Below are 14,363 nucleotides of genomic sequence, written 5' to 3' on the forward strand. Positions count from 1 at the left end.
ATTCTAAGAACAAATGTGAAAAAACTCTCCACTGAGTTTCCAACCTTGTTCTAAAAGGAACATAATTCATAAGTAACTAGAACTCCTAGAATACTCCTCAAATCTTTCTAACAGTCTTGCCATTGTTGATTGTTGACCCAGTATCTGTTTCATATGGTCTAAAGCTAAATACATAAAATTTCCTGTTATCCTTGAATCCATCTAACATAAGATGATCAGGCAATTTTAAAGTTGGTTGACAGTCACAGGTTCCCCAGTGGGTCAGCTACAATGAATAAGAACCTAGGAAAGAGAAGCTCCACTGTTGATCTCCCTGCTTAGGTGCCGTTGCTACGTTCTTGACACCATACATGTATTTTGGGAAATTGTCCTGCCAAATAAGAGCTCGAATGGTTCCTTTAGTTCTGTGACTGCTCTTCAGGAATATAAAGAACTAAAATGCCATATCCCTTTTGGAAACAGAGAATATGAAAATCTCTCTAATGGCCTAAATCTCTCTCTAATGGCTCTCTCCTTCTTCTCCTCTTTTACTCTTTGATCTCAGAAATATCCATTATTACTCCTATACTTCTGGGGATAAGGGAGGAATAATGTAAGGGGTAAAAATTATGGTTGGACTGAATATTTAAGAATTTTCTTTCTTTAAGAGTATGGTCTCAGGGGCAGCTGGGTAGCTCAGTGGATTGAGAGCCAGGCCTAGAGACGGGAGGTCCTAGGTTCAAATCTAGCCTCAGATACTTCCTAGCTGTGTGACCCTGGGCAAGTCACTTAACCACCATTGTCTAGCCCTTAACACTCTTCTGCCTTAGAACCAATATAGTATTGATTCCAAGATGGAAGATAGGGGTTTTTTAATTTTAAAAAAAAAAAAGAGTATGGTCTCCAGGAATTTAATTACTAAATTCCAAATGAATTTTAATTTTTACATAGAAAAGAAAGAAAATTCAACTTTAAACTGCATTAGTCTCTTTCTTCTACTTCCACCAATGCAAATTTCCTTTAACACCTCAGAATTTCAGACACTAAAAGTCAAGTGTCTCCTCTATAATATCTTCAACAAATTGTTATTCAGTCTTTACTTGAAGACTACTAGCAAGAGAAAACTTACTGCCTTTCCTGAGGCAATTCATTCCCTTTGGAGTGTTGTCATTTTTTTCCATTGTCTTTCCTCTTTATAATTGTTTTTAAAATTTGATAATGCTTTTTTCCCAGTTACCTGTAAAAACTTTTAAATTTTTTATTTCATTTCATTTTTCCCCAATTACATGTAAAAATAGATTCTAACATTGGTAAAAGAATTTTTAGTCTAGAATTATTTCCCTCTTTTTCCTCCCCTTCTCCTCACTGAGATGGTAAGCAATCTGATACCGATTTTACATCTGCAATCATATAAAACATTTTCCTCATTAATCCTTTTGTGGAAGGAAATTAGAACAAAACAAGAAAGTGAAGAAAGATTGCTTTTGTCTGGAGTCAGACTCAATCAGTTCTTTCTCTGGAGGTAGATGATATTTTTTTTTTATCATGAGCCTTAGAATTGTTTTGGATCATCATATCACTGAAAATAGAGAAGTTATTCATAGTTGTGCATCATATTATATTGCTATTACTGTGTACATTGTTCTCCTGGTTCTGCTTGCTTCACTTTGCTTCAGTTCATATAAGTCTTTCCAAGTTTTTCTGAGCTCTTCCTGCTCCTCATTTCCTATAGCATAATAATATTCCATTACAATTATATGTTTTAACTTACTCAGCCATTCCTCAATCAATAGGTATCCCCTCAATTTCCAATTCTTTGCCCTCACAAAACAAAAACTATACTTAACATTTTTTTTAATTTCACATCCCAAATTCTCTCCCTCTCTTTCTTCCCCTCTCACTGAGCTCTCACTGAGACAGTAAGTAATCTGATATAAATTTTATATGTGCATGGATTGCTGTAATTATTAAGGTTTACTTACATTATCTATCTATGCAACTTTCACCTAAAGCTTCTAGTTCTAGGGCTAGGTAAATCACATCTTCCCATATAGTAGTTATATCAAACATTTGAAGATAACTATCCATATTCCTCATAAGTGATTTCTTCTTTGGGTTCCACATCCTTTATTTCCTTAAGTCAATCTTCTTCATATTGCATAATCTTGAGGCCCTTACTATCCTGAAAGACATTATCTTCCCTCAGACACTTTCCAGCATATCAATGTCCTCTCTAAAATGCAGTGCCCAGAACTCCCAAAACTCCAATATCATTTGACCAGATAAGAGCACCCTAGGAATAAAATTTCCCTTTTACTGGACTTGGTATTTCTCTCAATGCAACCTAAAATTCCATTAGCTCTTTGGTCACAATATCAAATTACTGAACTGCTATCTAGCCATACCTTTCCCATCTTTCACTCAAGAAACTTCATTTTTTAAACTGTCTTTTGAACATATATATGAATATAATCTATATTCTCTTTTTTGTTGTTTAGTCAATTTCAGTCATGTCAAACTCTTTGTGACCCTTTTTGGGGTTTTACTGGCAAAGATACTGAAATAGTTTGTCATTTTCTTCTTGAACTCATTTTATGAGTGAGGAAACTGAGGCAGAGTTAAGTCACTAGCCCAAGGCCATACAACTAGTGTCATATTGGATTTGAACTCAAGACTTCTTGATTCCAGACTCAACATCTAACCACTATATTGCATAGCTGTCTGTGTGGAATTTGTTCAGATGCAATAATGAATGACTTCTTCATTGGTTTGCTTTGGAGCAGCAACAAAGGCCTCCACTCAGGTCTTGCCTTGGCATAGAAGCAGAAACCACTGAAGAGTAGTAGTTACCCCAGCCAAGTTCAACCACTTTCCCTGGCAAGGAAAAAAAGGGGGGAAAAAACTTAGTCCCAGCCACTTTCCTACCGTTACACTACCAGGGAGAGGAATATTTCTGAAATTTCCAACCCAAGATATTTCAGTATACGAGGCCAAGTGAATAAAGGAATCAAGTCTACTAGAAATGGTCCCAAAAATGCAAAGAGAAAGGGATACATACAAACAAAATAAAATATCAGACACAATAGCAAAAAAAAAAAAATTAAAACTTGCAAAACAATGAATAAAGAAAGAATCTGGAGTTTTAGAATCCTGTAGAAAAAGAGAAGTGAGGAACAATACTACAGAACTGCAAACTATAACATACCAGAGAGAATACAAGAAGGCCTGGAAGACTTAAAAGACAAGATAGACCTAAAAGGAAGATTTGAATACAATAATGACCTCTAAAAAATAAACACAATATATTTTATGAAAATGTAAAGTAATATAGAATTTAAAATGTCAGTGGAAGCTAAAGAAAGTAGAAAGGATACAGTCAAACAACGGTAATTACGGTGCATCAGAAAGAGAACAGAGTTTGGATCTGTGTTCAAACTTTGACCCTACCTTGACAAGTCACATAACCTCTATGGATCTCAAATGTCTTCAAGTGTGAAATGAACAGGTTTGACTACATTACCTCAAAGGTCCTTTTCCATTTTTAAATCTATGAATCCAACCCATAACATTTGTGTCTATTGCTTTCTCTACATTTTTGCTGAATGAAGTTCTGGATCTTGGAACTTCAGAACTGAAAGGTAACCTTAGAACAATCTTCTCCAAATTATATCTGAATGAAAATTCCCAGAACAAATATAATGGGGAAATTGTCTTCCGGCCTTTGCTAAAGACCTTGGATGAAAGGAAAAATATTGCATCCCTTGTGAACCCATTCTGTATTTTGATATATCCAATTTTGTATGTATGTGGTAGATGGGGGAAATGTTCAGTTTTGTTGTAATTATCAATAGATATATGTGGTCAATTATATGGATAAGAAGAAAATAAAGATTATACAAAGTCTTGAACAAAACCAAAAAAGTCAAGAAAATAACAAATTCCTAAACAAACCCAGTACAGATAAATGATTATGCTTTTAGCTACCCTTCTCGAATTTACTGATTGAAAAAAAGATCATATCACCCTAGTACAAATATCAATAATATGAAAATAGGTCTTGATCAATGACACATGTAAAACCCAGTGGAATTGCTTATTGGCTACGGGAGGGGTTTGAGGGGAGGGGAGGGAAAGAACATGAATCATGTAACCATGGAAAAATATTCTAAATTAATTAATTAAATAAAATCCCCCCCCAAAAAAGATAATGAGTATTAACTTTAACCAAGTAGTAGCATTGTTATCCATTGTATTTCTCTTAAGGTTCTGTTGCCATTTGATACCATCTTTCTTTCCATGGTGAAAGTATAAAGAGGACAATAGGATATTGAATTTAGAGCCAAGGAGACCTGGATTCAGATCCTACCTCTGGCACCAACTCTAACTGTGGACAAGCAGCAACCTCCCTGAACCTCCATTTAATTATCTGCAAATTGACTAAAATAAAACTTCTAATAGCCCCCACAGTTATTATGAGCCTTAAATGATAATATATTTTAAATGTTTAGCAAACTTTATAGCTCTATAGAAATGGGGTGGTGGGGGAGGGCTAATGCATATGTACGGGTAGAGGTGCAATCAGTCAGTCATCCCATTTCACTCTCCTAACACCTATTCCTTTATCAGGTGAGTGTATATCTCAAAAGAAGCAATTAAACAGAAACAAGATCTAGGTACCTCATTTGAATCAACTAATCAATCAAAAGTAGTTTAGCCAGGAGCAACCAGAAATCATTTCAGATTGATTGACAGATTTAGTCACACCTTGTGGGACCTATATAAAACCAATGAGCTAGTGTGGCAGAAAGGACCAAAATACTTCAGCCAAAATCCTGAGAAAGAATCTCTCATGGTGGGAGAAAGGGGAAGGAAGATCCCCAGCTTCAGTTTCCTTTCCCTCCCACTCTTGACTAGAGAAAAACCTTGTAAAATACTAAAGATCAAAATAGTTGGACTTTTTCATCATCATCCTAGCAATGTCCCCAGAACTACGATGATTTGTGGTAGTGTCTTCACTTGGGAGAGAAGGGCAAAATTGACATGAGGAAACATCACTTCAAGATTCTATGAGGAATCCAGCAGAAAAGTTATACTTGCAGTTCTGAGAGTATGGCCCAGGGATTTCTAGGGGTTCCTGATAACCCCTTCAAGGAGATCCATGTAGTCAAAACTATTTTCATAAAAATACCAAGACATTTTAATTTATAATACAGTAAATATTGATTGATATAACCCATGTTGACAAAAGCTCTTGGGAGGGAGGGAGAGCTGAAAAGGTGCTAGATTTCCTTAGTAATTTTTGAGAGTGTAAAGAGGTCCTGAGGAAAAAGAGTTTAAGAACCTCTGATCTATATCATGCTTAAGGGGAACTTCACAAGTATCTCGGGAAAACAATTGCTGGCACAATGGATGGAGCATTGAACTTGGAATCAGGAAGACCTGAATTCCAACCTCACCTCAGACACTAGCTGTATGACCTTGGGCAAGTTACTTTATCTCTGTTTGCCTCAGTTTCTTCAACTGAAAAACAGGAATAATAATAGTACCTTATCTTTCAGGGTTGTTGTGAGGGTCAAATCAGATAATAATTGTAAAGCACTTAGCATAGTGCCTGACACTTAGTAGGTACTATATAAATATTAGCTATTACAATAAGGGGGAAAAGGAGAAGAAAAGGACTTCTCTGATCTAGAACCTATTTTCCTCTTGAATTTTGTGTGTAACCCAAGCTTGTCTGAGTATATCTGGACTTTGTAGCATAGTTAGATTGACTAAAATGGAGGCCTCTTTGCTCCCTACCGCATGGAAAGGGGTAATGTCCTTTGGTTGGTTGCTTATAGTTTTAAAACTGATTGCTCTTTTCAGCCACCTTCTTTCTGTTACCATATAAGTAAATACTCCTTTGTTACTCATTTATATTAACCAACAATCATGAGGATAAGTATACTAGTAGGCGTTCATGAGCTATAATAGCATTAGAAAAACATCCCCCAATCTCTCAGGGCTACCTCTAGAACCCTAAGGGGAGCCATAGCAGCTACCTACTTTCTGGGGACCCAGGCTTCCTGAACAAGTAGAGATTGGGAGAGTATCCCCAGAATGAGCACAAAATAGATATTATTCTCTTGCAACTTTTTCCATTCTGCTTTACCTCCTATGTCTTCCCATATTTATATTCTTCATATTCACAATTCCTTATTGATATTTTCACTCCAGAATGGCAATGTGGTCCTATGACCTATGGTACAATTTGTATTTAATGAAGAATAGAAAATCAGAATGGCAGCAGGGAGGAGCTCAAAAGATGGATGGAAAGAAATGCAAAATAAAGGAAGAATTGGGGAAATAGATCCAGACACTCCAACATTAGAATACCCAGGATTCTTAAATAAAAATTTATAACATCACTGAAAGGATTAATTCAAGGATCCATGATATTATTGGTGTGAGCTCTCTCTCTAGTAATACAGGCCCCTCTCCTCCTTAACCAATCAAGCAGCCATGACCAGAAATAGACAACCCTGGTGGCCAACCTTCTGGTAATGAATCACTTTGCATCTAGGCTCATCCTCCTTTGATGGCACAGTCCATTAATCCCTTTTGAATGACCACAGCTCAGTAGGTCCTGTTAGAACTTATTTTCTGCTGTTTTGGCCATAGTCATCTCTGTGTCAAAATAATGCACCAGTCTTTGTTTCAAGACAATAATTATATCTTGATAAATGACACTTGATAGCATTTTAAGACATAAAAACTATTCACATTATTATTCACATATATTATCTCATATACTCCTCACAAAACCATTGACAATAACTATATCCAAATAAGAGGCCTAGTCAAAGCTAAGAGCATAACCATGTTCAGCTGCTTAAGCTGGATCTGAGGTTGGAGATTCAATAATCATGGGCTCAATACCCGGTGAGCAATAGGATGTTGAGATATAGACATAGACAGTTACTTTGTGCACGGGCATATTCAAGCCTTCAAAGCCCAGTGTTGTGTAGCTACTCTGCCTCATCCAGTATCTTCTACATTCCCTTCAGCTCTTTCACCTGCTGTTTCCATCCTCCATTAACTGCCATAGTAACCAAAGAACCTCCATGGACAGGCACAGATCTGTGGGAGGAAGCATGCCTTTGCTGTTGCTTATTTCCCAGAAGCAGAGAGAAAGGGAGAGACAGAGACAGAGAGAGCCATGCCTCTGTAAAGATTATCAGAAGTGGAAAGCAGTTATTCCAATCAGTGTTCCTTGCTTGCTTCAATTTCTGACTTCCACAGGAAGTTCAGGGGATCCAAATCTACCCCAAGCCCTTCCTTTCATGCCTAAAAGTACTTAGATCCTTCCTCAGGGGAGCAAGGCACTGGCAAAGTCAGTGGAGCGATTGCAATAATAGGGAGGCATAGCACAATAGATGAGGAACTGGTCTTAGAGACAGAAGAGTCACATTAAAATCCTCTCTCAAATAATTACTGACTGTGTGACCATTGGCGAGTTATATGGCGTGTTCCTGTGCCTTGGTTTTCTCATCTGCAAAATGGGAGATCATAATATTTGTAGTACCAGTATCATAGGGTTATTTTGAAGATCAAATGATATGATATAGATAAAGCCCATGGGAAATATTAAGGTGTTATATAAGTGTTTATCATTATAAATGTATGTAAATGACATATGCCTGGGCCTACAGTATGTAAATAACCTTGTAATACTGGTCAAGGGATGTTATATGGCAAAGTAGATAAGAGCACTGAGCCTGGTGTCAGGAAGATTCATCTACTTGTGTTCAAATCTGACCTCAGATACTTTCTAGTAGATTCTGCTCAAGTCACTTAATCCCATTTGCCTCAGTTTTCTCATCTGTAAAATGGCATGGAGAAGGAAATGGCAAACTGCTAACATCTTTCCAAGAAAGCCCCCAAATTGAGTCACAAAGAATTGGACACAACTGAAAAATGCCCAAATATAATATTCCCAGGTTATTAGTGCTCTCTTCCCTCAAATGCATTTATATATACATACATCCTTTGAGAGCAAAAACTTGTTTTCCTCAGTGGGGAGGGTCATTTCCAGCACCTACACAGTACCTGTACATAGCACCATTTAATTGATTTTTTTTAAATTATTGCTAATTCATTGATCTAGGTAAGTGACTTCCTTGGCTTTACAAATTTACACCTTCTTTGAAATGTCTGGCCTGAAACACTGAGAAGGTTAGGTGACTTAACCAGGGTCACATAGCCAGTATTTGTCAGAGATGGGCCTTAAACTCAGGTCTGCACCTTTCTTTCTATCCACTCTCAGGCTGACTTTCATCATGATCATTCTCTTTTAATTGAATTTCTCTTTATTTCATTTCATCTTATTCAGTTCCACCATTATTCTTTCTACATCTCCATGCCTTTGTACACACTCTCCCCCAGGCCTCTTAAGATTCTTCCTCACCTCTGCCTCTTAGAATCCCTAAAATGCTGTTGCCCCCTCCTCGATGAGGTCTTCTCTAGTCCACTCACCCCACCAACTAGTGATTCCCCTAGAATATTACTTTGTCTTTACCTTGTATATATTTTGTATTTGCTTACCCACATGTATGTCGTTTCCACCAATAAAATAGAAACTCTTTAGTCAAGAATTGATTCACTTTTGTCTTTGTTTCCCTCTTCCCTCCCCACCCTGTCATATAACAAGCACATTTGAATCAATTCTTATCACTTGTTTGATTTCTTTCACCTCACTATGATCTTCCCTTCAACCTTCAGGCTGACTTGTCTGGAGGTTCATCAAAAGTCACAGCATCTGCCTTCCTTATTTTCTGCTCTGACTAGAACAAAAAAAAAAATGCCCCAAAGCCTTCTCCCCCAACAGGACAGAACAAATTCCTTCTTAATCACAGTACTGCAGACATTGCTCATCCAGGCAGTTTTTCGTCTTCTGATCCATTCTCTATTCTGCATTCATGTTATCTTTATGGCGCTGGGGACTGGCAGAACATAACCTCTGCTATCTCCCTTGATATCCATCAAGATCATATTATGTGCCTTGATTGAATTTTTCATTTCATATCCTTTATCAAGGTCTGTCTCTGAGCTAATCACCTTGGCTACCCTTTGTAGCTTGGAAACACAGTATTTGCGTCTGCAAAAAGCAAGTATCCAATGGGTTAGACATCAAATATCATCCCATTTTCTTCTAGATAGTGATCCAAAATAAGTCTTCCAAGTTAACCATGAAGAGTTTGAGGGAGATTGTAGCCCTCTGTCAAACTCTTTTCATGGATACAAGTTCATCACTGTTCTATTCAACCTAACCCTACTCAGAAGATCGCAGATCTTTAACACACTTGCTCATTGCTCCCCTTTTTGAGGTTTTGGCTTTCCAACTTTATTAGGATTGGAGGGAGACTGCTGTTTCATGGAGTCACAGCTTCCAGAAGCTCAAGGAGCTTCTTTGGGCCTTCATATCAGTAGGATTTTTCCTTTTGCCACTCCTACTGTTAATAATCAGTCCTACCATCCCAGTTCCTTTAACTAATTAGTATCAATTAGTTTTTACAAAGAGATAAGACAAGTATAAACAGTATTATAAACATCAACCCTCCTGGTACTTTGGGGAACAAGATTCCTTATACCATCACATGCCCTAGAGAATGGGATTAGACTCATTGTAGCATCTACATAGTATTGGTCCTATAAATTGACATTTAAATACTGTATTTATGTTGAGTGAATATTTATCTCAGCTACTACCTGAGTCCCAAAAGCTACCCCTTGCTCCTTGGGGCCTCAAAGTTGGCTTAACTGTAAAACCCAGCACGGATTCAACTATTTGACCCCCTAGACTCCTAGACCATTGACCTTTCAGAGTATTCAAGGTCCTGCTTTCCAAATTAATCTCCTCCACCTAAAATGAAAGAACCTACATTCTTACCCAACCTCACCTAAAATGAGGCAAAGAACCAAAATGTATTTTCAAAGGGCTAAATGTCACCAGAGGGAAAGGAACATCTGAGTCCTCTTCCCTTAGAGCATTGGGTCTTACCAGACACTGTCAAGTAGGGAGAAGTCCCCTGAAGAAAAGAGGCAAAACCAACAGAAATAATCAGGTGCCTATTCAGTCAGTACTTTTTGAGAGACCCCAAATATCAACATATTCCCCAAAACCTCTCTGAAGCACTTCTGTTGCATTCCATCATGAGTCCAAAAGATTATTTCCTTTTTTTCTTTCTTTTTTGTTTTATTTTATTATTTTATTTTTTAACATTATTTTATTTGGTCATTTCCAAACATTATTCATTGGAAACACAGATCATTTTCTTTTCTTCCCTCCCCGCTCCCCTTCCACCACCTCTCCCATAGTCGACGTGCGATTCCACTGGGTATCACATGTGTTCTTGATTTGAACACATTTCCATGTTGTTGTATTTGCATTAGAGTGTTCAATTAGAGTCTCTCCTCAGTCATATCCCCTCCATCCCTTTAGTCAAGAAGTTGCTTTTCATCGGTGTTTTTACTCTATTTCCTATTTTTGCCATGGGCAAGGTCCAGCCTCACTCACGACTCCAGAAGTTCCTGACAAGTGGCGAACGATCAGTCAAAAAAATAACAAATGGAAGAAAGCTCTATCTTTATGGCCATGGAAATGCTTTGTATCTGATAGCTGTTCCGCCATCCTCAGGCTTGATGTTTATTTTTATACCCATTTTCTTGGCACACAGATACCTTACCTAACACACATGTCTACATGGAGATAATTGGAAAAGTGATACATTAACTTTTAACAAATCACTTGATTAACATTCTATATTCTTGTATTATGATTACATATAGCATAAAGATTTCACACAAGATAAATGATTTCATCACAGGTAGCTTAATTTTCTCACTACCCTGTGAGGAGTTTTGAGCTTACAAACAATCAAGAAAAATTACTTATTGCTTTTAATAAAAAAGAAATAATCAATCAAAAGTTCTTAAAAGATAATTCAACAATCATAGCATTGAGGTTGAAAGGTACTGGGAACACAATTCATATTTAATATTAGACTGACCATTTTTCAGGGTTTAGTAGGGAGTTTCCCACTGGCAAGTTACTGGTTTGTGAAGTCGAGTCACTGAGGCATATTGAAGCTCAGTGTACCTATACATGTTGTATGGGTCTTTATGATTGATTTGTGTGCTGGCTTCATGAGAATAAGTTTCTGTAAGTGGGAAAGTTCTGAGCTTGACTTGTAGCTACAGTTTCACTGGGTATTATGTACCTAAGTAAAAGTTAACTCATGATAGTCTTTTGGGATTGGGTTTGAGGGTCTGATCTTTTGGTGATGTTTTAGAGAATTAGGGTACAGGTATTTTGCTCTTGCATTATTCCTTCTGAGACTAGGGGGAATGATAGTCATGTCAATTCCATAGGTAAGGGATATTGATGAGAGAGGTCATGCAAAGGGACTGAGTGTACAATCACATCTTGCCAAGGGCCACTCTGTGGCCTACTTAGCTACCACACATGACTCTGTCAAGGTGTTGTGGCCTGATGGCTCCCAGCATATTTTCATATTATATTTATATTTGGGATGAGGAAATTTAGCAAACAAATTAGTATAGTTCTCCCACTTGAGTATTATTAATTTCATTAATGTAGAGGATACCCTTCTTTTTATCCAACTTGAACTTCACAACTCTTTATTCTACATTTTTAAAATTTTATTTATTTAGAATATATTTCCATGGTTACTTAATTCATGATCTTTCCCACTTCTCTTCCCTTCCACTCCCAGAGCTGACAAGCAATTCCACCAGATTATACATGTATCATTCTTCAAAACCTATTGCCATATTATTCATATTTGCAACAGAGTGATCTTTTAAATCCAAAAGCCCAATCATATCCCCATCGAACCACATAATGGATCATATGTTTTTCTTCTGTGTCTCTACTCCCACTATTCTTCCTCTGAATGTAGATATTGTTCTTTCTCATAAGTCCCTCAGAATTGTACTGGATCACTACATTGCTACTAGTGGCAAAGTTGATTACATTTGATCGTCCCACAAAGTTTCAGTCTCTGTGTACAATGTTCTCCTGGTTCTGATCCTTTTACTCTGCATCACTTCTTGAAGGTCTTTCCAGTCATATAGAAATCCTCCAGTTTAGGATACCATCTTTCAATATGAATCAGCAGATACTCTGCAGTTTATCCTCATAGTTGCCTTGGAGCCCTGAGAAGTTAAATAACTTGCCTAGTCACAGACTAACAATATGTGTCAAAGTTGAGACATAGAAATTCCCTATTAGCAAATACACACATGTGTGTGTACATAACTATAGTAACATATTTAAAAGATTATTCCCTGTTTTCCCATTAGAGAGAGATATATAAACATGTGTATGTATTATATATAAATGAGCATACTTATTTATACATATGTATATGTGCATACATATACACATATATTTATCTTATATGTATATGTTATATATGTATACATACATACCTGTCTATGTCTAAATGCATACACATATGTATAAATCTAATTTGAAAATAGAGAATGATCTTTTTGGTATAATGCCATCATATTACTGAGGTTGTATTCCTTCTCTTTCACATACACATATGTTCATATACATGTATAATATATAAACATACAAAAATATATGTAGCTATAGATAGAGATAATAACCAAGTGCTCTCAGACAGAGAAAGAGGGTCAAGCACCTTTGGAGAATTAGAACATATATAAGCCCAAAGTGGCCACAGAAGAGATAGGAATGGAGTAAAAACAAGCCAAAAATTGAGCAGAAGGGAAAAGGGAGAATAAAGAAGATAAAGGATATAGTAAGAATCACAGAATGAACTTCACAACTTGAACTTCAGATCTGGAAGGGACCTCGGTAACCCAAAGCTTACCTGAAAAGGAATCCCCAATACAACACACCCAACAAAGAATTATCCTTTATATAAAGTCTTCCAACCAGGGGAAACCCACCATTCTCTGGTGAGGAATCCAATTCTACTTTGGGATAGACCTCATTGTTAATATTTTCCCCCTAAATTTATTTCTTTATAACTTTAATCAGGTTGCTCTTACTTGTGTTCTCTGGACCCAACCAAAATCCTAATCCTATGTGACCTAAATCGTAAAAAATCACACCATAAAATATTAGAAGAGATTCAAATCTAGGAAAAGAATTCTCCATCAAACAGAAGCAACTGCAAAAAATAAAAAGTGAATTTTGATGACAAGAAATTGACAAGCTTTTGTATTAAACAAAATAAGGCAACTAGGATACGAAAAGGAATAGTTGCTTGGAATGAAATGTGTGCATTGAGTATCTCTGCTGAAAGTCTGATACCCACCATTTATAGGGAACTAGCATAAATAATGACACCAAAAGCTATTTTGACCTATTTGTTATTCTGCACAAATGAAACTCCATTTTCTGTCTCTATGCCTTTGTGGAGGCTCTCACATAGGCTGGAAATGACTTCTCTTCAGATCTCTGGCTCTTAGAAACCCCTTGTTTCCTTAAAAACTTAAGCACTTTCTTTTACATAAAATGTTTCCTGATCCAAGTTGCTAGTACACGCCCACCCAAGTCTACTTTGTATGCATTTTGTTTATCTTTATATATGTGTGTATTTCCTTGAGGGAAGAAATTGTTTCACTGTTGTCTTTATATCCCTAAAATTTAGCACAGTATCTTCCAGATGGGTAGGCAATCAATCAGTTCTTGATTAATCAACAATATGAACAAACAGTTCTCAAAATGATTGCTAAGTGTTGGAGATTCAAAAAAAAAAAGGCATAACCCTGTGATGGGAGAGGCAACAAACTAGTAACTATGTATATATACAAGAGTATTTGGAAAACAATCTCAAAAGAAAAATGCTAGCAGTGGGGGTGACCAAGAAAGGTCTCCTGTAGAAGGTAGGATTTGAGCTAAATTTACTTAAGCCACTATCTACATATGAGTTTTTATTGGTGTTCTCACTAGTACTGTTATTATTTATAATAAAATAATTACTAATTTTGGATTATTTTTCATCATTGCTTATATTTTTGTTCCAGCTTTCCTCATGGTCTAGATACTGGGTAACACTTTCAGGATCAACTCTGCTCTATTTTGGAGCTAAGTCCTTAAGAGGTACTGACAGAAAACATGTAAGTAACAAATGAGTTTCATGTTAAAGATGTTCCAAAGCTAAAGATTCTAAGGTTAGGAATGTCAGAATATTCAGGAACTGGGGCTTTCAAGGGTGCTAATAATTTATTAAAGTGACCCACCAGAACGTCAGAACTATAAGGATATGAAGGTCCATGACACCAGCTTATTTGTGGAGTAAGAATCAAGGGACAATGTCATAATGTATGCCAAAGAAATTTTT

The 14,363-nt window shown here is 36.7% G+C and overlaps 1 protein-coding gene across 3 annotated transcripts in view; it reads left to right on the plus strand.

Annotated features, from left to right (window-relative positions):
* The window catches only part of RALGPS1 (Ral GEF with PH domain and SH3 binding motif 1), a 662,857-nt gene that overhangs the window by 633,645 nt on the left and 14,849 nt on the right, over positions 1-14,363 (plus strand). For all 3 annotated transcript variants that reach the window (XM_056812171.1, XM_007474667.3, XM_056812172.1), the window contains one exon: positions 14,047-14,139. In XM_056812171.1, coding sequence (XP_056668149.1) covers positions 14,047-14,139 — 93 coding nt within the window. The remainder of the gene's footprint in view (positions 1-14,046; positions 14,140-14,363) is intronic.

Source organism: Monodelphis domestica, chromosome 1 (genome assembly GCF_027887165.1).
Source record: "Monodelphis domestica isolate mMonDom1 chromosome 1, mMonDom1.pri, whole genome shotgun sequence".
Classification (NCBI taxonomy): domain Eukaryota; kingdom Metazoa; phylum Chordata; class Mammalia; order Didelphimorphia; family Didelphidae; genus Monodelphis; species Monodelphis domestica.